Below are 24928 nucleotides of genomic sequence, written 5' to 3' on the forward strand. Positions count from 1 at the left end.
ATTTTATACTCTTGTCTTCAATCTAAATTTCACAATCACTATTCTGAGATGAATACACCTGCCTCTCCGTTAAGTTTTTTAGCGCCTCCTGTGGTCTCATCAAATTGATTAAGATCGAATTTCTTTGAATTTTAATAAAAATCGGCATAAGAATGAAATGCATTGACTTCAAAATTTATGAATATCCATTGCCTCAAATTTCGTCAATATTCCAAAAAAAGAAAGAATGAAATTATCCTTGAAAAATAAGGCTCAAGCTGAAAGCTTATACTTAAATTCAGTTGAAAGGTTTGCTAAACCATTCATAGTTTTGTGTTTAATGGCTTAAAATCCAACATACTACACATTCATATCTTTCTGATGACGCTACTTGATAACACATTATACACAAACAAATGCCTCACCGTGTATTAGCTGTATTTTGTTCATTTTACTTGTGAAGTTTATCAAATTACAGTGAATATAATGTGAAGAAGCAATACAATCATTGAATTTTTTTCTTAGTTTGTTAAATATTCATTTGATGTGTTAGACTTGAAAACTAGAGAGTGTCAACTAAAAGTCTCATTTCAGTGTTTTTTCCTGATGATAACATTTTTGTATCTATACTAATAATTACCTTCAATCAATACGAAGTAGTTGCTAAATTTTTACGTCTTTGTCAATAAATTCATGTTTTATATTTAACGAAAACACCATGGACTCGATGTGGGAACGCTTACGAACGGTTCCAGCTATATTGAAGATATTGTGTTTGGTATGTCACATAATGTCAGCGTTACGTGAATCCAAATCGAATAAGAATGCATTTTTCATTTAAGATTTTTGAAATTGCCGGTTTCATTTGCACCAAATTGAATATCACCGGCTCATGGGGTGCGTCTGACTTCTTTTGGACAATAGCGATCCTTGCATTTATACCGACGACCATTCTTCTCGTTTTATACCTGATAAAAGCCGACAATATATTCGGAGTCTATTTGGATACAATCGAATTATACTTTTCTGTTATTGCTGCCATTGGTTTTCTTGTGATTTCATCGCTTATCGTGGTCACATCGCTTTCGTTGTTAATAGCAGGCGCTGTAAGTACTTTTCGATACAGTTTTTGAAAAAAATTTAATTTATATTGGAAACATTCGATTTTTAGATTTTCGGGTACTTAGCAATGGTTGTGTACGCAGTAGACGCATTTTTGAGATATCGAGAAAGAGCTTGAGCAAAATAGACAAATGACAGTGATTACTACCATTCCAACTTTTTTAATGAAATCGCTCGTGAGCAATCAAAACGTATTAGTCATGAACACCATCCAAATAATAAAGTCTTATCATAACAATGCAAACGTTTTGTGTATTATTGAGAATGTTTCTTATCAACAATTTATATCTTATCGGAAACATTTTCAGCGTCAACCAAATGAAATATTGAATGACATTTCTGTCTAGATATTTCATTCGTAAGCAAACCTATTTTTCAAACGTTTTCAAGTGATTTTTCACTAAAATTGAACTGGCTGTGAAGGTTTTTAATTTTCGTAGGTGCGAACGGTGACAATATTTCATTTTTTACTTTTTATTTAATTCAAACTAGTATATTTTTAATTGGTTTTTCATCCGTTTCTGAATTTGACATTTGAAGTTGTAACGAAATTTTCATGTCGGTGAATAATGAATATTCTGAACTAATTTTCGTGATTAATGCACATACTATCCAACAAAATTGAAAATAAAACTAATAAAATTACATGCTTATATTTGGAATTAATAGTCAATAAATCAGTTTATGTCATATTTGTTAAGTTACTTCTCTGCTATAACATATTGATCAAGTTTTTAGTATTGTTTAAAAAAAATTCTTCGCAGTAATTTGGAACGAGTAATTCCACATCTGACATTGAAAACCATCATGTATTCCGCGCTCTTACGATTACGCACGATTCCCGCATTTTTAAAGTGTCTTGCTGTGGTGCGTATAACAACTGGAAATAATATTATCATTACTTTTGTATTACTACTACCTTTAACGTACACACCTGAATAACATGTGTGTGGTGTGTATGTGTTTTTGTATTTTTTTAATTTTAGATTCTGGGTCTCATTACTTTCATATGTACAAGAGCAAGTCCGATACATGGCATTGTGGAAGAATTTTGCTTTATCGTTGGCGTTGTGGGATTCGTAATGACGTTTATTTTTCTACTTTTATTTGTATTCAGAATCGATAATCGTATAACAATTAATTGGGCCAAAGTTGAAATGGCTTTTGCTTTAATTTCATCACATGCATATTTGCTGATTTCGACACTCATAATTAGAGATACAAACGATGTTTTAAGAACAGCCGCCGTTAGTATTTTAAATATACTTTATCGATGAATCGAAATAATGATAAGACTTTTTTCAATTTTAGGTGTGTGGATATTTAACAATGTTTATCTTCATGATCGACACATGTATAATGTATAAACTGGTTGTTTCGGGCGTTAATGGTTGGGGCTATTATTAAAATATTGGAAAAATCTTTCGATTTTTCCGAACAACAATTGTTAGGGTTTATTTATTTTAATGAAAAGGAGATTTTATTGGAGAGCTTTTTGAAAATGAAAATTAATATTCAGGCAATTAACTGGTTTTGATGTTGAAACCCTTTAACTGACAGGGACCGGTTCGCGCATATTTCTATGCTTGCCTAAATACGCTAGGTAGCATAGATATGCCAAGCATAGCCGCAAACGCCACCGACGCATCGCCGTTCACTCTATATGAACAATACAACGAACATGTATCCAGGCGACCGTGCATTGAGAGACGTACGCATACAATATAGCTCGAATCGAATGGCGACGGGTGCGTTGCAGCTTACGTCTCCGCTATGCTTAGCATAGCTATCAGGCATAGAAATATGCGCAAACCGGTCCCTGTTAACTGAAATTCAAAGTAGCGATAAAAAGCTTAATTTTCGATTTAAGTAAAATAAAACACAAATACTTTTCTGACCATGAAATATTTATTATTTGGAAAACGCATGGCATTTTTCAACAAATGTGCTCTATACACGGAATATTTATTTAAGGGCATGTAAGCTAGTATTCTCTCAAACGGAAACGTAGTTGTGATTTTTCCAATTATTAGCTACTTTGTTTTTAATGAAATGGAATATGCAATTACACTGTATATTCCTGGTATCGATCCTGCAACGCTATATGGATACATTATTTCCTGTATGCTCCACGTCATTTTGGTTTTTGTGGCTTCGTTCATATTATCATAGCTTGTGATTTAGTTATCATTTTGCTGGTGATAAGTCCTTTAATTTTCGCGGTATTAATTGCCTGGGAGGTAAAGCAACTGAATAATGATTTGAGTGGAAACAATTCATTGAAAGTAGCTAAATTGCGCCTATACAACTTGACATTAATACATCGAGAAGTGTGTCAGTGAGTACTAATTTCATAAAAACCAAAAACTATGATAGGAAAATATGGTTATTTAATATACGAAAAGGCTTAGAGACATAAGTGTCCGGACGGACGGACAAAAACCGTTACGTACGGTCAAAAACAGTTTAAGTATATTACGTACGGACGGTCAAAATGTCCGTGCAAACACGAGCGACATTAGTGCTTGATTTTTTTTGTGCAACTATAGAAATGAACATATATATATTTTTTTAAATTCTTTGGAGAACGTACGTACGATCAAAAGTTTCTTCACATAAGAAACATATTGAAAGGTAGTTCATTTCGTATTTTGTTAAAATTGGGAATCACCGAGGCTTATTTTAATTTCCCTATTATCAGAGATTCCAAAAATTGATTCGTCGTTAATATGATCTTGCAGGTAATAAACGAACAACAAGGAACTAATTTCGGTCAAAAAAATTTTTCGCTATTTTTCAATGATACTCTCAACGTTTCAGAACACATGATCGGTCATTTATTTGCAGACGATTTCCAAGCGCACATTGAAGTAGATTTTGATAAAATTAATGACGGGATAATCAAAGTAAACTCCGATTTAGCAAAAATTAATGATTTTATTACACGTCGCGGTCTAGTTTTGAATAAAGCAAAATAGAAAGTAATAAGGTCTAAATATAATACAAATCGGTTAAATTTTGATGTAATTAACGACGTCGTTGTTGATGGCGAACAACTTGAGTATTGCAAATCCTTGAAAAATCTTGGTGTGATATTTGATGAAAATATGAATTTTGAAGAGCATAATAAAGAAAAATTACAAAAAGTTTATGGTGTGTTGAGTAGAATTCGCCACACTCGTCACATCATCCCAAACTATGTAAAACTCGATGTTGCTACTTCGTTAATCGATCCCATATTGAGTTATGGTGATGTGATCACATATGGTTGGGGAGCTCATGGCTCTGCCAATCAACAAAATCGTATCTTAATAGCTGATAACGATAAAATTCGTTATATTTTCGGCTTGAAACGAAGTGATCATATCAGTGAATATCGTAAACGAATAAATGGGCTCACTCCTGAGTCTAAGGCTAAATTAAATTCTGCCATATTCATTTTTAAGCAACTTAAATTCCGCTCACCTCTTTATTTAAATGATATGTTTGTGTTGAAAGAGAATTCGAGACGTTCAGACGGCCAACTTCGTGTTCAAGTAAAGCCTCGTTCTGAGTTTGATAAACGTGCGTTCGGTTTCGCTGCAATTAATTTTTTCAATTCAATTCCAAATACGATTAGAGATTGTGAATCGGTTAATTCATTTAAATTTTATTTAAAGCAATGGCTTCGCGAATCGGAATAATTAGTTTTTTTCTATCAATTTCTTGTCATTTATATATTTGTAAACTGCTTGTTTTCCATTCTCGTGATCCATCTTTTTTCATAAAATATTTATTTTATTATTATTTTTTATTATTTGTCTATTTATTCAATTATTTATTTTATTCTATTTTATTTTATTATTTATTGAATTATTTATTTATTTATTTATTTAATAACTTATTCTTATTTTGTTATTTTTTTATCATTTTTAATTTAATTTATTTTATTATTTTATTTCCAAAATATATTTAAGATAATATTAAGTATTTCCTCTAATTCTCCTGAATTAGACCGGTTTTGCCATGGTTTTCCGGATCCAATATCGGTATTTATAGTAATAAAAAAAAATCGTTTTTAGAATTTGCGACGTATAAAAATATTTTTTTGAAAAATTTACTATAGAAAAAACTATTATATTTTTTTACGTTTACAGTGAAAGCTTGTGAATCTTATTTTATTACCAAAATATCTAATCTCAACAAATTTGAAGAATTTACAATACAAGTGGGGGTACCATACATTTTCGATTGTTGGCCGAAATTCTTTCATTATTTTCTTTAAACTTTGTTTCGAGTGTCCGATTCAAATCCTCTCCAAAAACTAAGTTCATTTCAAGGTCGGACCTTTCCTTTTATATAAGATGTTATCAACAAATGCGAATGTAAAAGATGAGCAAGTACTGTTTTTTTTTTAAATCATTTGTGTATTGAACTTTTTTGATAAGTATGTCTTGAGTAAGACAAGTTATCACATTCTCTAGAGGGGAGACACAAACGATTAAACCATGATTCCAATATAAAAACACTAATCCTACTATTCCACCAATCCGTCATTTCATTGTCAAATGTGATGTCACATTTCGCCGCTATTCACTTTGTTGAAAACTTATTTATCGATACTGGAGTATGACATTTTGTTATTGATAATTAAAATTATTTTTTTCATCAATAAAATTTTGAGAAAGTGTATCTATTGTTTTGTAAATTTGTAATCGACTTTTGAACTAAAAAATATTTCAAAAAAGAACAAATTACTATCTCAAAACAAGTTCAATGCTTTTATCAAATTCTGTACTATCGATTACAAAAACTTTGTATTAACCCATTTTCGCTATTCCATACACGGGATTAGTGAATCCACGTGAATCCAGCTACTGAATTCTCTATTCCACTTTAATTTCTCGAATTTTTACACTAAAAAGTCTAATCCTATTCCACGTGTCCACCCCCTAGCATATTCTTCTTACGAATAAAATGAATTATCATTGTAAGATTTCGTCATATACCTAATCAAAATGAATGTGCTTTGCAACGAACAACAAAAATTATTAATAACAGCTGATTAAACATTACAAAATAACCATTTGCTCTATTTTCGATTGCTAATTGATTATAGTAACTATTATGTAGTAAGCTGAGAAGGAAAAATGTTGGGAAAGCAATAGAAATTCTGTTTATTAAAATGTTGTTACAACTTTCGAATGACAAGAAATAATTCCGTCTATATTTGGGCACTATGCAGCGTTCTTAATTATTAACAGCTGAATAATACATTTCACTAAATATCAGCATCGATTTGCAGTGATTGGTATAAAAACGTATGAATATCGGTCTCTTCTTCGATTCGTTTTGCGATTGGTTTACCGTCGCCATGTCCAGCCTTACTGTATACACGAAGAAGAATTGGGTTGTTTTGAAATTTATTATTTTTCACCGCATGTTGTAGGGTGGCAGTCAATTTCAATGAGTGTAATGGGCTTACTCTGTCATCATGGTCGCCCGTTAAAATGATTGTTGGCGGATATTGGTTAACAGTGCTATTTGGCACATGAACATTATGTAACGGCGAGAATTTATAGAGATTATCGAAATGAACTTTTTCATCAGGGTCACCATAATCAGTAATCCATGAATGACCACTGGTGAATTTATGAAAACGAAGCATATCCATAACGCCCACCTGAGCTACAGCCGCACCAAATAGCTCTGGTCGTTGATTAATACAAGCTCCAACTAGCAAGCCACCATTTGAACGACCATAAATGGCAATTTTCTTATTTATCGTATACTTCTGTGTAACTAAATATTCTGCAGCCGCTTGGAAATCATCGAATACATTTTGTTTGTTCAACAATTTTCCAGCATCATGCCATTTTTGCCCGTATTCAGCTCCACCACGAATATTTGCTATGGCCAAAATTCCATCAAATGCATTGACAAAAAATAAAAATGGCACCTTGAATTCTGGTGGGATTGCAATATTGAATCCACCGTAGCCATGCAATAAAACGGGTTTGGTTTTTGATGCAGTTTTCTTTTGAACAATGAACATTGGGATTTTGGTACCATCATGGCTTGGATAGAACACCTGTTCGACTTTAAAGTTTTTCTTATCGAATCCATTCAAATTTAATTTGTTTTCAATAAAAACGGTTGGTTCAGTATCGGGATTCGAAAAATCATAACGATAGATAGTTCCAGGCGTCAAAAATGACTCCAATTGGTAAAAGACTTCGGAGTACTTTTCATTTCCACTGAAACCAACTATAGTTCCAATTTCAAGAGGGAATTTACGTAACAATTTTCCAGTTTCGAGACAATGTACTTTTAAAATATCCTACAAAATTGAATTCTATTATATTGTATCGCAAAGTGTTTTAGATGTTATGTAAACAATAAACACAAACCTTTACATCTTGAAGATATGAAATCACAAGTTTATCCTTATCAACATGTTTTGCCCACTGTATCACATCTTTCGAGTCTTCCTTTAATTGTTATTCGATTTTTTTTTTAAATTTCTACTTTTCAAACCTTATCAAAATCTTACTTTAACAAGCGTGGTCCAATTATCTTCAGTGAAGTGGTTGAAATCGATTACGACAACACGATAATTTGGTGCTCTGATATTGGTACGGAATACTACTTTTGATCCGGTATTGGTAATATACTAAACATAATAATTAGCGAAATACGAAAAGAAATATTTTGAAAAGGTTTTTTTAATACATACAACATATTCAGCTTCAAATTTCGTTACTATTGATGTAAGCAAAATCTTGCCAACGATGGCTCCGTTCTTCTCCAAATCAGCAAAATACAATGAACTTTGATGACCATTATATGGTGTCACAATCAAATATTTGCCGCATAAGCTAACGGTGGCTACTCTGTATTTTTACCAAATGAATAAATAAAGAAATACTCGCAGAAGTGTGCATTTGGAGTAACTCACATCAACCAATCCAGATTATCTGTGAATTCGACAACTAGCACATCCTTTTCTTGAGGCTCACCGACACGATGATAGTACAGTTTTTGATTTTCATTTGTATCCGTTTCAGATCCATCTCCACCTTGATCGTAACGCTGGGATTAATAAAAATCATAAATTTTATATATGCTACACTTTCCACGCAAGACTGCAGAAAAATTGAATCAAATTTACATACATTATAGAAAAATCCTTTATTGTCATGTGTCCATGCCAACGATGTGAACTTTATTCTTTCCAAAAGTTCAGAATAATCTTCGCCAGTTTGAACGTTGCGAATTTTGATTTTAATCCAATCTGAGCCCGATTCACTGACACCATAAGCGAACAGATTTCCGTCTTTAGAAAAAGCTTGTTCTTGCAAAGAAATCGTTCCGTCCGATGAGAATGCATTTGGATCCAAAAATACTGTTGGCTCCTCATCATCGTTTAAAGAGTTTTGTTTATAAAGCACACTGAAAAAAATTATCAAGGTCAGTCGAAGGTTTTCAAAATTAATTTGATATTACTTCTGATTTTGTAGGCCAGAATTTCTAAATGAAAAATAGTATTTTCCGTGTCGCATTGGAACAAAGTATTTTTGATAGTTCCATAGTTTGGTTAAATTTGTATTGATTTTTTTCCATTTATCGTTATTCTCTAAAAATGATTGTGATATTTCATTTTCAGCATCGACAAACTGTTTTGTCTCTTCCGAAAATGGATCTTCGAGCCATCGATATGGATCGGCAATTTTCTTTCCATGTAAATCTTCGAGGATGCTTTCGTCTCGTCGCGCATCTGGGTATTTCATTGGGGTTTTGATAAAATTTCGATTTTTATCCGCGCTATTAATGCCATACGCATCGACTTTTACTGAAACAAGTTGTAATGCAGAAAAACCAATTCAATTTCCAAAAAAAAAAAACTTTATTTTAAATAATTTATTACCAGTCAAAACTGCGATTAAACACAATGGTATCGATGAGGTGTATTTCATTTTATTACTTCCTTGTTGGCACTAACTTGATATAGCTTTAATTCTCATTTTTATATTGTTCGCTATTATCAGTGTTAGACAAATGGTTGTGCGATAAAAACAATTGATTGAATAACTCAAGTTTTCTGTTTTTTGTGACCACACTATTCATTAATAATATAAACTGAATAAATTGATAGCAGAATTATCTTATCAATGATCATTAGGGTGTTTCCACATGGAAAATATTAAAAAGTGGCTAGTATCATTTTGAAGAGCGTAAAATTCTGCATAAGATTATTTGAACCGCCTAGAATAAATCAGCATTACTAGATAAATGTCTTCAAATGCGTTATAGAAAAAAGCACGTCAGTAATAGTGTCAAAAACTGTATGTGACGCGTTATATAAAAAAGTTCGCCAACAAAAGCGTGACATCGTCCATATATTTTATAACGCTTTTGCTGACTGACTTTTTTCAGTAACGCATTTGAAGACATTTATCTAGTAATGTTGATTTATTCTAAGTGATTCATTTGATTTTCGATGCTGATTGGTCGCCGATGTCACTTCCTGGACTAAAAACACATTTGTAAATTGATTTCATGTCGCATTCACGCCAGAATGTGTAATTAATGAAATTATAAGATTGAACAAAATAAAAAACATGAAATATAATTTTAATATCAATATTATTGCTTAAATATTAATAAAAGTAACACAAAAACTAACAATTTTACCACAATAAACCAAAACAATGCAAATTCGCCAATTCATTTGACACATAACCTGTCATTTGTCATGCGTGAGCGAATCACGCTTCAAATGTCATTCTGTCAAATGAAGTGTCTCATATATTACGCGACTATATGTTCAAATTTTTTCTACGAATATTTGAAATTGAGTTGTTTTTGTTTCTTTTTTAATTTGTGTGAATTTTAATAATGATAATGAAAAAAAACGTAATTTAAATCGCTTCAATACGAAAAACAAAAATTTTCATCTCTCAGTTCATAAATTCAAAATTGCACACATATGAATAAAAAGCGCTTCTATGACAATCTCAAACTGATTATTTTTGGATAGTTTCTGATTTATATTCAAAACAAACTGTGCTAATAAGAATAAAAAAATCATTTCAATCGCTTAGATATCAAAAAAAAAATTCATCTTTCAGTTCCTAAAATTGGTCATATTTGATAATTGTGAATTTAAATAGTCATAATAAACAGAGAAAAAACTATTTAAATTGCCTTAATATCCAAATTAAAACTTTTTATCTCTCAGTGATATTTCTAATTTAATAATTTTTAAATGATACTACCTGATATTCGGGAAATATTTTGAAATATGTCGAAAGTGTTTAAAGTTTGCATTTGGTTGCCACTTTTATTGATATTTTGGGAAAAAAAATCTAATGAGGTTTTCAGGCTTTGAATTTTTTTTAATTTTCCCACCATCTTTTGAAGTTTACAGTTTTAATTTGAACAGTTAAAATGAACGTGAACCGAACGTGAACCGAACGTGAACGAATATGATTGCAATATTTTTTTTGCGATCAACTTGAACCGAACCCGAACGAACACGAACATGAAAATATAATATTTTTCGAACATAAACTGTTCAGTTCGGTTCAGTGGGCACCTCTAAATGCAACACAGATGTGGAATTATAGCAGATTTGATTTGTTATCAATGTGTGTTTATCGTTATCCATCCCACCTTTACTTACCATTATAATTACTCCCCGGGAGTATTTTACTCAAGTTGATTTCAACCACAAGAATTCGAAATAAAAGTAAATTTGATTCCTATAGTTGAAATCAAAATAATTTACTTTTATTTCACATTTTTGATTTTGTTTCGGGAACAAAATCGAATTCCTATGGTTGAAATCAATCTTTTTTTCTTTTATTTGACAATTGGATTTTGTTCCCGGAACAAATTGATTTACCTACTCCTTTTTAATAATAACAGACAAGTGTCATAGTTTCTGACCAGGGATCTGATTACTCCACACCCCCTGGAGAATGAATTTGGAAGGTAGTGATTGTAGCAATGTAAGCGTAATTAACACCAAAAACTTATTGACCCATTTGCTATAACTATAACAATCACTTCTATTTTTTTATCTCCATTTCAGCGCCTGACGATATCTGGCTGAGTTGATTCATCTCGCTAAAAATATCTCAATGTCAATAATGTCTGATTTTAACAAAAAAAGATAAGATATACATATTTTCAGTGTTCTGCAAAAAAAATCAGCCTATCGAAAATCGACCAATAATTCATCAGTACTTTAAAAAAAATGAATTTATGAGTAACAATTCCATTCTTAGTGAATTGCGTTTATATAAATCATGTTATATAATGTCTATATCATAAATATTCATAAGCTCATAACATTTAAAAATAATGCAACAATGATACGAAATGTCTCAAAATTATGTCCAATAAATGTACCAAACATAACTAAAATCAAAAGAATACCAAACAAAAAAGCTTTTCAAATACTATTACACTATTCAATATTAACAAATACAATAACTCTTTTAAGACTATAGGGTAATTAGCTTTCTATAGTTCTTTTCAATGGTGCCTAGTTGATGTTACAGTTTTTCAATGCAAGAGTTTTTCATATAAATCAACATTCGCAAGTTGGCGAAATACACATGATATCGAAGATGTGAAAAACTAAGCCAAAAAACCTAGCAAAAAACACAATTTAACAATCAATCGTTTTCATACAATTTAATCTGTCCAAATTTGAATTTAATTATCACCCGTACCAAGAAAAGGACAAACAATGAATTTTTATCACTTATTTATATAACCAAGGCAAATTTGTATATCCTGAGTTTGAACATCATATTATTACATCTATATTATGACGTAGAAGCAGGGGAAGCACATGAAAATAAAAACGTATATTTAAGGTTTATTCATCTTTTTTTATTTATATCAATTTATTTTAATTAATGTTTTTGGTTGTGATAAGCATCAACTACGCTTACTTGAAGTTAATCTATTCACCTATTGTTATAAACACTTATACTTATAAACAGCCAATTTTTAGCAACTGACTATAAAAGTGCATGTATCTTACAGAGAATTCGTCATAAAGTCTATTCTCAAAAGACATTCAAGAACTTGAAAACTGCACTTGAAAAATTACTCATAAATATAAACGAAAAAAACTATAATCAAATGTCAATTTATATATAGGTCTTGGCTCTACAGGAAAATACTATCTAGATAAGTGCACGCCCAAGAGCCATTTACCAAATTCAGTAAGAAGTTTTTACTGTAATGTCAAACAAAATCGCCATATTATTGTGTTTGTCAATCATTTTAGTGTTCAAACAGTGAAATGAAAAATACTCATTTGCCTGTAAAAAAAATTTGATCAACGATCGATGTTAAATTATTCAATGAAAATACGGACGATGACAGTCAATTCAGTTGTTTTAAACTACGTTTTTATTTGTAATCCGAGCTTTCGATACTTAATTTAGATCTTCTTCAGGGCTAGAACAAGTAATGCAACAATACAATCAAAATATTCAATTTAACATCGAAATTGGTCTAATGGTAACAAAATTTGGGTAATTGAAAAAAATCGAGATAGGTAAGCAAAAAAGTGAAGTGTACTTTTATCGTTTTTTTTTGCGCTTCACTTTTTCCCTAGCAAATTGAAGGAATTCTTTGAAATTTTTTAAGGGGCAACACTTCGTCAGGGGAGGGGGGGGGGGGCTAATCGAACCCTTCGGACTCCTGCTGAGGACGTATGTTTGTAAGCACAACTGCTGTATTCAAAATATCAAGGAAAAGTTGTATAAGATTTTTCGTACGTTGTATATACGAGAAAAGAGACAACACATACAATTATAATATGTTATTCAGTCGCTAGCTTTCAGTAACTCTTCCTAGATGTAATTACGAAGATATGAATAACATAGTCAACCAAAATACAATTTGACAATCTAATATTGCCTCAAGCATGTCATTTTATGTGTCATCATGAAAGTTTGAAAAATCTTTTGCGAATACTTCTGCTATTAAATTAAAGAATATTTCGATGCCAAAGTTTGAACATATTTTTTGGGCTAGAACTGTACGCCACTTGAAAGGATTGAAAAATCGAACAAATAATATTTTGAACTAGCTTAATAGAATACGCATTCGGAAAAGTTTATACGCTACCACCATTGGGAAAAGTTTGTCTTACTCCTGTAAGAGTCTTTATTTTATTTATTTATTTAATTGTTTACATTGTGTCGTTAATTAATAAAAAAATTATAAATTAAAAAAATAAAAATCGTATTTGCAAAATGTCTTAAATTAAAAAATAATAATAATATATAATAATAATCTTTATTCACCGCCAAAACTGGCTGAATCATTTGAGTTTTTACAATTTTTTATACATTTGTTGGTGGGAAAAAGGTATGAATCAGTGATATACTATGGTAAACATCTGATCACCGTTAAAAACCACATCTTTTCAATATATAATCTTACGACCACAAACGATATTCTAACGGTCACCCACACGGTCCACCAGCCCGGGTCAGTAGATCGAATGAACACTCAGCCACCATCCCAGGCTGCCCAGCCCGGGTCAGTAGATCGAATGAACACTCAGCCACCATCCCAGGCTGCACGGTAAAGGTAAATAGACCGAATGGGGCCGCCGAATTCGCAGTGGTCACTACGCCCCCCATGGCCAAAGTTAAAATTACATCATTATAACATATAAATGAATAAATGAATAAATAAACAAACAATTAGCTACGTCTTACTGTAATAGCCAAAAGTTATCCCGTCAAACAGCAAAAAACACTTATAAATAGTTAATATTTTCAAATTGCACGCGGATACGATGAGTCGAAAACTAATAAATAAATATAATAATAAATAAATATAATAAAAATAGACTAATATCAATTCATACTAAATTTATAATTTTTCATTTTGGAAAATTGAATTCGGTTTATTTTTTGAATTCGTAGATAGTACAATAAGTGTGCCAAAATTTGAGGGTCTAGCTCTTTCTGGAATAGATTAAATATTGCTCCAAAAAATCTACAATTTGTATGAAATTGTATGAACATTTTTTAATATTGTATAATAGCTTCCTTGGTAACAGAAAACACTTGTTCGAAATAAGAAAATGAAAAATAGTCTTGATAAACCATTTAAACGAAGTTTGTAATAGAACGAAGCACAGTTTGCAAATATTAAGGTATCATTCAAGATAAAGTATGGATATAATTGTATTTTTAAAATAGCATGAACCACACGCTTCGTTAATTAACATTTATAAATGTCTGACCTATTTTATCGGCAATAGCAATGAAGTGGGAAAATGCGCATTTTGTTCACGTTGAAAGATCGTGCAACATTTTTCTTAATAAACAGAATATTCCTTCATGAAGCTTGCGTTCTTGTCAAAACGTGTTAGCAAAAAAAGTTTGGAGGGTTGTTTAAACATATGCAAATATTTGATTGACACACGAATTGATAAATGCAAAACATCTTTGCGTTGCTTTGGTACATAGGTTTTATGAAAATGAAATAAAGAGTCTTACAGGAGTAAGACGAACTTTTCCGCACGGTGGTAGATACGTATTTTATTAAGCTAGTTCAAAATAATATTTTTTCGATTTTTCAAGCCTTTCAAGCGGCGTAAAGTTCTAGGCCAAAAAATATGTTCAAAATTTGGCATCGAAATATTCTTTAATTTAATAGCAGAAGTACTCGCAAAAGATTTTGCACACTTTCATGATGAACCCATTTGAATGTGTCAGAATAAAAACTCAACTTCGTATCTCACCTCTTGCTCTCTCTTGAAGGATTTTTCAAAAGTGTGAGATATGAAGTCGAGTTTTTATTCTGACACATTCATTTGTATGACATTTGAAAGTATTCTATTTTCTAACAAAACGCTATAAAAATATGTCAGGCGTTAATTTTGTCATAAAAACTATTTTTGAAACCCTTTTCATACAGTCATTAAAAAATTTGGATTTTGTATGGAAACCATGCCTGTATGATATCGTATAATGAGCTGAAACTTTGCAGAGACTATTTTTTAGACAAAAAAATCATACATGGCTCCCATACAAAAATTCAATTTTTTGTGATTTTTTCAAAGAAACTACATTAAAAATTGATTATATCTCAAAACTAACCTCGGATTCGGTTTTCTCGTACCAAAAGAACCCCAATACATATTTTGAATGTTTAAGTACACATATGACTTTTGGACGAAGAATTGATTCTTTTTCATAGATATCACTCCAGGCATGAAATTTTTCTCCATCAACCAAAGTCGCTCAAAATCTAATGATTTCCATTCCTCGCGACCAATCATCCTGTAGAGTCAGATTTTAAATAAATTATTAGTAATCAGCAAAATAAGTAACGAAAAAATTCAAAAGAGTGTCCAAAATTGGCTGTTCACTTCACACCATGTTGCACTGAAAAATTCATCATTTTGGATAGTGAAACTTTCATAGCTATATCGAACCATGAATCAAATGCAAGTGGTTTCTTTTGTATTGATTATATTAGGGCACTACTATATAAGGCTAGAGACGTCGACAAACCGAACTTTGATGAAGGGGTGTTTGTATGGAGGGATCTTCTTTGGAAGGTGTTTTAGAGCCATTATTCGAAAATTGAGGGCGGAAACGAAAGGTTGAACCTCCATTAATTGCTCTATTATCAATCAAATGTTGTTGAAATCGATAGAATTCGTTGAGAACTATCTGATTAAAGACAAAATTGTGCTTTGCAAGCAGAAAAAACCACAATAATGGCTCACTTCTTAAAAAATAGCATTTCCATGAGAAAAGGGCCATCTTTTTAACTTCACAAAAAACACCGAATTAATTACTTCTCGTCTGTTTTTGGATGTATGTTATAAGCGAAGGTCCAAAATACTTGAAACAATTGGTTGAATGGATAAAGAGAAAGTTGATAGAAATCGACAAATCGGTCTGCCAAAGCATGATTTTGAAGGTTCAACGCATACTGACAAAAATCAAAGACAATGGTCCGTTGAGTGTAAAGTGAATGTGCTATTAGATAGCCCATGAATAAAGGTATATACCAATAAAAAAGAATTTAATATTGTATGTTTGTTGTTCAAATGGCGAACGTCTGAATTTAGTGCCAAAACTTATTACCCATATGTTAGTTTCAAGGGTTTTTGAAAATATAGTATTGGAATTTTTGATTGACGCACGAATTAAGAAAAACTTTTTTGCGTTGCTTTGGTAGAGAGGTCTTTTGAAAAAGAAAAATGGTATAAATAAGGTGGCAAGTTCGTGGTAAGTCAGTTTAGTTTTGAAGACAACAGCTCGATTAACATACATTATCCAAGCAAAATGTTCCGTAATATATTTATACTTGCTTTAGTCGCTTTGGCAGTAGTTACTCTGTAAGTAGCTAAGAGTTAGCTATTTCTCTTTTTGTAAATTTGGCCATTGCTTCTACCATCACTTGCTTTCTATATCACCTGTATATTTTTTTTGAGCTTCACGTTCCGAGCGACATCTCTATGTGCTTGGCATTGAACTCGCGATCCAAACGAGCACCAAAGGCAATTAAAACATTTTTTTTTTTGGTGCGAAAAAGTCAAAAATGTCAACTGATTTTGTGTGAAGAAAAACCATGTGATATGCAACGTCCTCGCAGTTAATTTTGATGACACAAACTGTGCAAAGTAATTTCAATTTATTTTCCATCACAAATTCACTAAATACAAATAATAAATCGGTTTTTGTTCAATTTACACGGTATATCTTTATCGAGCGTAAAATGACAGACGTCACAACAAATGATTCCGTATTCAAACTTCAAACAATTAACATTCTACACAAACTTTTTGTTCTAATTTTCATGAGCACATAGAGATGGCGCCATCATGCAGTTTTTTACATTATTTGCCATTGTAAGTGATGGTAGCATTGCTTATAGTGATAATAATTGAAACAATTTGCATTTGCAGGCCGATAAACGCAGATGAAACAGAAGACGTGCGAAATATTATCGAACAGATGTACGTTTTGGTTTTCATATGAGTAATATAGAGTAGAAAACTAAACCAAATTAAATGAAAACTTTCAATATTTCAGAAAAGCTTTGAAAACCAATAAAAACGTGGATGAAATTCTGAGAGTCGAGAGACTGATCAAGGAGTTGGGGTAAGTCTGATTATTTTCATCAAAAACTCTTGAAGGAGAGGATGAAATTATATATTTTGAATATACTCTATAAATTGCACAATACCGTTCATACTCTAGATCAGAGGCAAGCTCAAGTAGTTCAAAATCCAAAAAGTCTTCAGCTATATCCAAAGTGCTTGGAGCCATGTATGTTAATTTGATTATTTAAGAAATAGTAAAGTTCCTAATTGCTATATTATTATCAACATTCTCAATATTTTGGACGAAATCTGGCGAATAATAAAAACTCTGGAGCAATCCGCCAGATCGAACGAGATATCATGAATTTGAGTAATTAATAACTGAAAGTCACATTTTATTGTCAAATATACCGAGTTTGGTAACGATCCGAACCAATTCTAGTGTTATTTCAATACAAAATAAAAACAGTCTTGGATACATTCAAAAATACAGTTTATTGAACAATTTACGAGTCTATCGTTTTATTTATTTGTTTACATATTCCAGTTAAGAGTGGTTCTATGAACGTAACTAAAAAATACCAAAATCCTATCATCGAAATTTGAATTTCATTTTTTTTTAATATTCAAGAAAATACAATTCATTCCGATTTTCTGCTCCATGTTGACTATTTTGTAGCAAATGACTGCGGAATAAAAATGTTGCTGCTAAATATTGATCTGAATACTAGAATTATATTTTTTGTTTTTGCTTTTTTGCATTTAGATAAAAATTCATATAAAAATACATGTCATGGAATTAAACGTCAGCATCGATTTCTAGTGCTTGGTATAAAAATGTCAGGATATCGGTTGATTCTTCGATCTTCTTGGCTGTTGGTTTGCCAGCCCCATGTCCAGCCTTGCTATAGACTCGCAATAAAATTGGATTCTTTTGGAATTCATTGTCTTTAACAGCATGATGTAAAGCAGCAGCAAATTTTAGTGAATGCAATGGACTGACGCGATCATCATGATCGGCAGTCAAAATCAATGTTGACGGGTATTGGTTGTCGGTGCTATTCGGTGAATGTACATTGTGTACTGGTGAAAATTTATAAAGATTATCGAAATGAACCTTTTCATCTGGATTGCCATAGTCCGAAATCCATGCATGGCCAATGGTGAATTTATGAAAACGAAGCATATCCAAAACGCCCACTTGAGCTACAGCCGCACCAAATAGCTCTGGTCGTTGATTAATACAAGCTCCAACTAGCAAACCACCATTTGAACCACCTTGAATGGCTATTTTCTTGTGTTCCGTGTATTTGTGTTCAACCAAATACTTGGCGGCCGCTTGGAAATCATCAAATCCATTTTGTTTATTAAGTAAACGGCCACCATTGTGCCTAAATTAATAGATTTCAATTATACGTGTGTTTTTCAATTATTACAAATCTATTGAAAATATCGAGAGGAGAGTATGTTTTTATTCAGACATTACTCATCTATAAGCGCTGAATAACATACTCTCTTCTCTATATATTCAATAGAAATAAGTTAATATATATATATAAATTAATTTACCATTTTTCACCATACTCGCCGCCCCCACGAATATTAGCAAATGCCAAAATCCCGTCAAATGCATCAATTAGGAACAATAAAGAAACACTAAACGTTGGTTGCAACGAAATGTCTGTAAATAAAATATAGCAATACAAAATATTTGCTGAATTCCTCGAAATATGATTTCGATAATTATTTTCAACTCACTAAATCCACCGTAGCCATACAACAAACAGGGCTTTGATCCCTTTGGTTGAGTGTTCTTTTGCACAATGAACATTGGAATTTTGGTGCCATCACGGCTTGGATAGAATACTTGATCAACTTTGAAATTATTCTTGTCGAATCCTTCCAAATTCAATTTGACCTCTCGAAAAACTGTCGGTTGCTCATCGGGCTTTGAAAAATCATATCGGTAAATTGTGCCAGGGGTTAAGAATGAAACCAATTGATAAAAGATTTCTGAATACTTTTTGTCCCCACTGAACGAAACGATTTGACCAATTTCAAGCGGAAATTTGCGAATTAGCTTTCCTGTTTCAAGACTATTGACTTGCAAAGCACTCTGGAAGAAAATGTTCAAATTAAATCAATTGACTAATATTTATAGTTGCAATATGCATACCTTGACATCATGAAGGTATCCAAGCACAACTTTATCTTTGTCAACGCAATGTGCCCAATCTAAAACGTCTTTTGGATCTTCCTGTAATATTTCAATATTTTATCAGTTCATTTCTCCTCGCTTGTATTCGCATTAAAAATTCAACCTCAATGAGAGTTCCCCAATTCTCCTCGGTGTAATTATTCAAATCAATCACAATGAGACGGTAGTTTGGTGCATTTTTATTTGTACGGAACACCATCTTGGAACCGGTATTGGTGATATACTGTAATCATTAGAAGAAAATTAGAATAAATTGCGAAAAATGTCAATTTGATACATCAAATATTGTAGTAAGCTTACATCGTAGTCAGCCTCGAATTCAGTGACAATGGGTGTCAATGGAATTTTACCATTGATTGGACCATTTTTCTCTAAGTCGGCAAAGTACAACAGATTATCACGGCATGCTTTGACGATAGTCACAATCAAATATTTGCCACAATCACTAACTTGAGTTGACCTGAATGAATGAAAAATATTTTCATAAGAAATTGCACGCTTGTGTAGTATTAAAAAAAACTTACATCCGCCACGATGGATTTTCTGGGAATTCAGCAACAAGTACATCCTTTTCTTGTGACTCTCCGACACGATGATAGTACAATTTTTGATTCTCATTCATAACGGTTTCTGAACCATCGGTTTTTCCTTCTTGATCGGGATAACGCTGTTAACAAAAAAATTCATTAATACAATTATTATTAAATTCGCGAAATGAAAGAAAGTTTTTTAATTCTCCAACTCACGCAATAGAATAATCCTTTGTTGTCATGTGTCCATGTCATGGATGAGAACTTTACTCGTTCCAATAAATCGGGAAAATCTTCGCCAGTTTCTACGTTGCGAATCTTTATTTTTATCCAATCGGAACCAGACTCACTAAGACCATAGGCAAGTAGATTTCCATCTTCGCTGAACGCTTTGCCCGACAATGCAATGGTACCATCGGTTGACAATGTATTTGGATCAAAAAATAGGGTTGGCTCGTCCTTCAACGTATCTTGTTTGTACAAAACACTGCAAAAAAAATGGATTATTATTAAGAATCGGTATTTATTTGTTGTAAAAAATTACTTTTGGTTTTGAAGTCCCGTATTTTGATAGGAAAAATAGTATTTTCCGTGGCGATCAGGTACAGTATATTTTGGAAAATTCCACAGCGCGGTTAATTTTTCGTTGATCTTTTGCCATTTATCGCAGTTTTCCAAAAATGGTTGTGCAATTTTATTTTCCGCTTCGACAAATTGCTGCGTTTCTTCGGAATCGGGATCTTCCAGCCATCGATATGGATCGGCAATTTTCTTTCCATGAAAATCGTCGACGATGCTCTCATCACGTCGGGCAACTGGATATGTAAAATCACGTACCATATTTATTGTATAGCTTCGACACACGTAACGATTAACTGCAAAAGTCCATAGCAAAATAAAAAATACGATCAGAAATATGATTGGAAATGTTGAATTAAATTTGATATGCATGTTCCGTGAATTCATATTGAATATTTTTTTTTTGTTCCACAGAACAATCGCTCAAGTTTGAATGAATTGTGGAAGGTTTTGGAACATACTAAATTCGTAAACGGAAGGAACACTAAGTTATAAAGACCGTTTCGTACAAATTAAATTAATTTCGTAGATTCAAGAGGCAAATGTCAACTATTTCATTTTTATTTTTATTTTCAAAAATACAACGGAAACTTGTTAATTTTGTAGTGTTTATTTTTCGTCAATGAAATGATATAATGCGATTTCTTTGGTATGAAACAATGGCTGTAGTGCCGACAGACAAACAACTATTTAAAACTTTCTTCAACACGGTAAGAAACTTTTGTCTAGGTATCAAAAGTCTGTATCTAAATTGAATGTATGATTAGAACTTATCCGGTTCTCGCAAGTAGTTGAGATTATACCGTGTGAGTTTGACTGAAATGTATATAGTTTCTTGCATAGTTAATTCGTGTCAGAACAATCACACTTGACATTTATATTGCGCGGGTATATCATATGCTACGTTTTTGAAGTAGCGTAATTAGACTTGATTGACTGTAATTTAAAATATCATGCCAAAAAATCTTACACACCGATGTGTCATTAAACTATTGAATCAATATGGACCTGAGCCATTGTTCTGCAACGAATTCCAACAAACTCTAATAATAACAATACTAATGATCTAATGAAATGATAGGCACGGTATTTGTTTGTTTTTTGTCTCGACTAATTCATTTAATGTATTTGCATCACATAGTTTCGTTTTTAAAAGTATAATGTGTATTCAATGCGGTTTCGGTTTATGTCCATCAACGTAAAAGTTTCGCGTAGCTGCTGGCAATGTTAATTCAATCCCATCCAAATCTTTTGTGAGTATAATTTGACAACCAAGCCGTGAATTTTCCTTAAGAAATGGTGCCATATCCAATAGATCATCTTCTTTTTCGGTTGCCTCCGGTAATTTGCTCAAATAATCATGATGAACATATACGTGACAAGTTGTACACGCCAATGATGCTTCACATGCACCTTCCATATCAATGTTATGCCGATGGGCTAAATACAAAACATTGTCACCGATTTTTCCTTTAATTCCAATTCGATTTCCGTCTTTTGTTATGTATGTTATATTCACAATTTCTTCATTGGATTTTGGATCTTGCCACTCATATTCACCGTGTCGTTTTGATGATGTTATTGAAAAATTCGCTCGATTTGACCATGTGAATTGGGTACATTGTGTGCGTAACCGATTTCCAAGTACTCGCAACATTTTTTTTGATAGAATTTATCGCTTCGTTCTCACGCTAGCTCATTGAATGAACAACAACAGTACTTAGTGTGTATGATTGAAACAAATTATAGCTAGCGAATGTGACATTTTCATAAAATGAATAAACATAACCTCAGTTTTCTCTATATGCTATTGCCAATGCTGACTGAAGCGATAAGTTGCGATGACTTTTTTAATCTTTATTGAATGCCGCTTCGTTGTGATGTCAAACTGATTTATGAGAGATGACACTATAGACAATCATAGTATTTTTTTTTTTTTTGGAAAATGCAAATTATTTCAATCAAATTATCGTGCTCCACTTATATTTTTTATCGGCCGCAGTGATAAGATATAGATTTACAACGCGAAAGTTTTATGGTAAAATTCTTGCCATTTCGATAATTACCTTGGTTTAAGTCGTAGAGTTACAGTTGTATTTTTTTTCTCTCTCTCTTTACACGTATGAATACGATTCTTATGGATGAAAATATTTCGAAATGTTGCTATCGAAAATTCAAACAAAAACTCGAATTCAATCAACTTAAATAAGCACTGTTCAATTTGAAATTGAGCTCTGGTCACAAATGAATATTTGTTTAATGAATTGTTCGTGGGGATGCGAGTGATTCGGCTAAATTTCACTGTCCAAGTGATGCACATAAACTGTAATGCAAAGTGAACGTTTAAGCAAGTAAACGTTCAATGTAGACATTGACAGTGTCATGGCGCTGAACCAGCCATAATATGTAATGGTGTTGGAATAAACGTCAAAAAAACTTGTTTAATAGCATCTGTCAAACAATCTTCGTACACGGATGGTGTTAAATTGTGTAAAATTGAGAATATATTTTTTTTGAGTTTTATTTTTGTAATATTTTTTAAAGAATGCATGATTACAAACAAAACGAACGATTTTGACAAAAAATACGGTTGTATATTGCATTGTATATGAATTTTATTAAAAGTATTGACCAAGTTAGTGGAAATATAAAGTGTTTAAAAATTGAATTAAAAAAAATGCCGTTTTGGTATTACGATAAAAAAGAACTCCGGACAAACACACCCTCAATTCGTGATGGCTTGGAATGTGAAACGGAACGACGTTATCGAAAGGAAGGTGCACGATTTATCATGCAATGCGGCACATCAATGGGACTGGGTCACAATACAGTCGCAACTGGAGTTGTTTACTTCCACCGATTTTACATGTTTCATTCATTTAAAACGTTTCCACGTTATGTAACGGCATGTTGTTGCCTATTCTTAGCGGGAAAAGTCGAAGAAACACCGAAAAAATGCATGGACATAATAAAAACAGCACGTACATTGCTGCAAGATCCAAAATTCAAGTCATTCGGTGATGATCCAAAAGAAGAAGTGATGACACTTGAACGAATTCTTTTACAAACCATCAAATTTGATCTTCAAGTTGAGCATCCTTATAATTTCCTTTTGAAATATGCAAAGTGTTTAAAGGGAGATAAATCAAAACTTCAACAAATGGTGCAAATGGCATGGAATTTTGTAAACGATTCATTGAGTACGACGGTTTGCCTGCAATGGGAACCGGAAATAATAGCAGTTGCCATGATTCATTTGGCGAGTAAATTGACTAAATTCAACGTTGACGATTGGGTCTGTGTTAGCACTTAAAAATTACGATTCCATTACTCATTTATTTTCATTTTGCTTTTGTGATTCTCTCCCCAGGTCGGCAGAACTGATATACATTACCGATGGTGGGACATGTTTGTTGCTGATATTACAATGGAACTACTCGAAGATATTTGCCATCAAGTGAGTATATTATTTATAAAGTGATTGTAATCTTTTATTAATCATTTATGTATTGTATTTTCCAGGTATTAGATTTATACCAACCGAATCAAAGTAGTGTTGAGAGTCCACCACAACAGCCAGCGAGTAAAGCAAGTCCACCGACAACAAAACGCATTCCAAGCTCACCAATGATTAAAAAATCACCAAACACGGCTCCAACACAGCCGCCGCCACCATCTAGTGTCAAACCGGCCAATCCGATTGTGGTGCCACCAGTACAAACGGTTGACAATTCATTGGATAATCAACCAATTCCGAAATTAATCACAACGAACGAAAATGTCCACTATTCATATGCATCAACGTATGGAGCGATTTACGCTCAACAATCTTATCACAATGTTACAGCAGGACCAACGATGCCAACGGCTCCTGCTATGCATCCCGTACAAAATAACATGTATCCAACGCAATATCCACAACCAGCAATGCCACCAACCATTCAACCAGCTACAATGCAACAATTTCAACAATCAAATACAGCTGCTGCCTACTATCAACCACCACCACCACCACCATCTAGTTCCAGGAATTATTACCACGGTCCAACGTGAAAATTAACATCATACACGATCTCAAATCAATTTCTAAAACCGACCAATATGCTATTTTACTAATTAATACTTACTGAATAGTATTTTCTTTCTTTCTTTATGTCAACACATTTAGAATATCGTTCTTTAACGTTTTCTTAATTTAACGTTTACTAATTTTAACAATGAAAATTCATACCTAAAATATGACGAGAAAAAAAATGTTCACTTTTATTTCAATAAATTGTTGGAAGCAAAGGATAGTCGATTTTTATATTCAAAACGATTTTTATAATTTCAATATTTGGTCATTAATCATTTATTCCACGTGCGATTATTTCGCGTAGGGCTCTATACAATTTCGTTTGCTCAAAAAATTGG

General features: G+C 32.3%; 6 protein-coding genes and 1 long non-coding RNA gene across 8 annotated transcripts; 4 read left to right on the plus strand and 3 right to left on the minus strand.

Moving 5' to 3' along the window:
- The first annotated feature begins 472 nt into the window (after positions 1–472).
- On the plus strand, positions 473–1345 carry LOC116338197 (CKLF-like MARVEL transmembrane domain-containing protein 7). The gene is made up of 3 exons (XM_031763309.1): positions 473–757; positions 822–1085; positions 1151–1345. Exons 1-3 carry the CDS (start codon positions 698–700, stop codon positions 1217–1219), a joined length of 393 nt encoding a protein of 130 aa, XP_031619169.1. The 5' UTR covers positions 473–697; the 3' UTR covers positions 1220–1345.
- Positions 1346–1445: 100 nt separating this feature from the next.
- On the plus strand, positions 1446–3006 carry LOC116338076. 2 transcript variants are annotated; one of them, XR_004200848.1, is made up of 4 exons: positions 1446–1541; positions 1866–1968; positions 2088–2348; positions 2413–3006. It is a non-coding gene; the product is annotated as an uncharacterized LOC116338076 (long non-coding RNA). The 2 variants fall into 2 exon arrangements; XR_004200849.1 differs by having other exon boundaries at positions 1452–1541; positions 1840–1968.
- Positions 3007–6233: 3227 nt separating this feature from the next.
- Positions 6234–9258, minus strand: LOC116338205 (prolyl endopeptidase-like). Its single transcript, XM_031763323.1, has 8 exons — positions 9008–9258; positions 8587–8932; positions 8256–8532; positions 8039–8172; positions 7817–7973; positions 7634–7753; positions 7491–7571; positions 6234–7420 (listed from the first exon to the last, which is right to left on the minus strand). Exons 1-8 carry the CDS (start codon positions 9054–9056, stop codon positions 6362–6364), a joined length of 2223 nt encoding a protein of 740 aa, XP_031619183.1. The 5' UTR covers positions 9057–9258; the 3' UTR covers positions 6234–6361.
- Positions 9259–16355: 7097 nt separating this feature from the next.
- On the plus strand, positions 16356–17697 carry LOC116338281. Its single transcript, XM_031763422.1, has 5 exons — positions 16356–16480; positions 17051–17101; positions 17178–17246; positions 17346–17414; positions 17491–17697. Exons 1-5 carry the CDS (start codon positions 16428–16430, stop codon positions 17564–17566), a joined length of 318 nt encoding a protein of 105 aa, XP_031619282.1. The 5' UTR covers positions 16356–16427; the 3' UTR covers positions 17567–17697.
- LOC116338278 (prolyl endopeptidase-like) lies at positions 17665–22691 on the minus strand. The gene is made up of 10 exons (XM_031763419.1): positions 22582–22691; positions 20481–20811; positions 20153–20423; positions 19931–20073; positions 19707–19866; positions 19510–19629; positions 19365–19445; positions 18947–19304; positions 18758–18869; positions 17665–18579 (listed from the first exon to the last, which is right to left on the minus strand). Exons 2-10 carry the CDS (start codon positions 20774–20776, stop codon positions 17988–17990), a joined length of 2133 nt encoding a protein of 710 aa, XP_031619279.1. The 5' UTR covers positions 20777–20811; positions 22582–22691; the 3' UTR covers positions 17665–17987.
- LOC116338280 (adrenodoxin-like protein 1, mitochondrial) lies at positions 21605–22699 on the minus strand. Its single transcript, XM_031763421.1, has 2 exons — positions 22582–22699; positions 21605–22403 (listed from the first exon to the last, which is right to left on the minus strand). Exon 2 carries the CDS (start codon positions 22170–22172, stop codon positions 21684–21686), a length of 489 nt encoding a protein of 162 aa, XP_031619281.1. The 5' UTR covers positions 22173–22403; positions 22582–22699; the 3' UTR covers positions 21605–21683.
- A 281-nt stretch (positions 22700–22980) lies between these two features.
- LOC116338279 (cyclin-K-like) lies at positions 22981–24806 on the plus strand. The gene is made up of 3 exons (XM_031763420.1): positions 22981–23810; positions 23886–23972; positions 24038–24806. The coding sequence occupies exons 1-3, from the start codon at positions 23124–23126 to the stop codon at positions 24566–24568; spliced, it is 1305 nt and encodes a 434-aa protein (XP_031619280.1). The 5' UTR covers positions 22981–23123; the 3' UTR covers positions 24569–24806.
- Positions 24807–24928: the final 122 nt, after the last annotated feature.

This window comes from Contarinia nasturtii, unplaced genomic scaffold (assembly GCF_009176525.2).
Source record: "Contarinia nasturtii isolate CC-2019 unplaced genomic scaffold, AAFC_CNas_1.1 Cnas_scaffold_350, whole genome shotgun sequence".
In the NCBI taxonomy this organism is placed as follows: domain Eukaryota; kingdom Metazoa; phylum Arthropoda; class Insecta; order Diptera; family Cecidomyiidae; genus Contarinia; species Contarinia nasturtii.

Coding starts and splice junctions, on each gene's coding strand:
- LOC116338197 (XM_031763309.1), top strand. CDS start 698: ATGGACTCGATGTGGGAACGCTTACGAACGGTTCCAGCTATATTGAAG. Junction 758..821: donor TATTGAAGATATTGTGTTTG/GTATGTCACATA, acceptor TTTTCATTTAAG/ATTTTTGAAATTGCCGGTTT. Junction 1,086..1,150: donor CGTTGTTAATAGCAGGCGCT/GTAAGTACTTTT, acceptor TTCGATTTTTAG/ATTTTCGGGTACTTAGCAAT.
- LOC116338205 (XM_031763323.1), bottom strand. CDS start 9,056: ATGAAATACACCTCATCGATACCATTGTGTTTAATCGCAGTTTTGACT. Junction 8,173..8,255: donor ATAAAGGATTTTTCTATAAT/GTATGTAAATTT, acceptor TATTAATCCCAG/CGTTACGATCAAGGTGGAGA. Junction 7,421..7,490: donor CATATCTTCAAGATGTAAAG/GTTTGTGTTTAT, acceptor TCAATTTTGTAG/GATATTTTAAAAGTACATTG.
- LOC116338281 (XM_031763422.1), top strand. CDS start 16,428: ATGTTCCGTAATATATTTATACTTGCTTTAGTCGCTTTGGCAGTAGTT. Junction 17,102..17,177: donor CGAAATATTATCGAACAGAT/GTACGTTTTGGT, acceptor TCAATATTTCAG/AAAAGCTTTGAAAACCAATA. Junction 17,247..17,345: donor AGACTGATCAAGGAGTTGGG/GTAAGTCTGATT, acceptor TTCATACTCTAG/ATCAGAGGCAAGCTCAAGTA.
- LOC116338278 (XM_031763419.1), bottom strand. CDS start 20,776: ATGGTACGTGATTTTACATATCCAGTTGCCCGACGTGATGAGAGCATC. Junction 20,074..20,152: donor ACAAAGGATTATTCTATTGC/GTGAGTTGGAGA, acceptor TTTTGTTAACAG/CGTTATCCCGATCAAGAAGG. Junction 19,446..19,509: donor ATTGGGGAACTCTCATTGAG/GTTGAATTTTTA, acceptor GAAATATTACAG/GAAGATCCAAAAGACGTTTT.
- LOC116338280 (XM_031763421.1), bottom strand. CDS start 22,172: ATGTTGCGAGTACTTGGAAATCGGTTACGCACACAATGTACCCAATTC.
- LOC116338279 (XM_031763420.1), top strand. CDS start 23,124: ATGAATTTTATTAAAAGTATTGACCAAGTTAGTGGAAATATAAAGTGT. Junction 23,811..23,885: donor AATTCAACGTTGACGATTGG/GTCTGTGTTAGC, acceptor TTCTCTCCCCAG/GTCGGCAGAACTGATATACA. Junction 23,973..24,037: donor TCGAAGATATTTGCCATCAA/GTGAGTATATTA, acceptor TGTATTTTCCAG/GTATTAGATTTATACCAACC.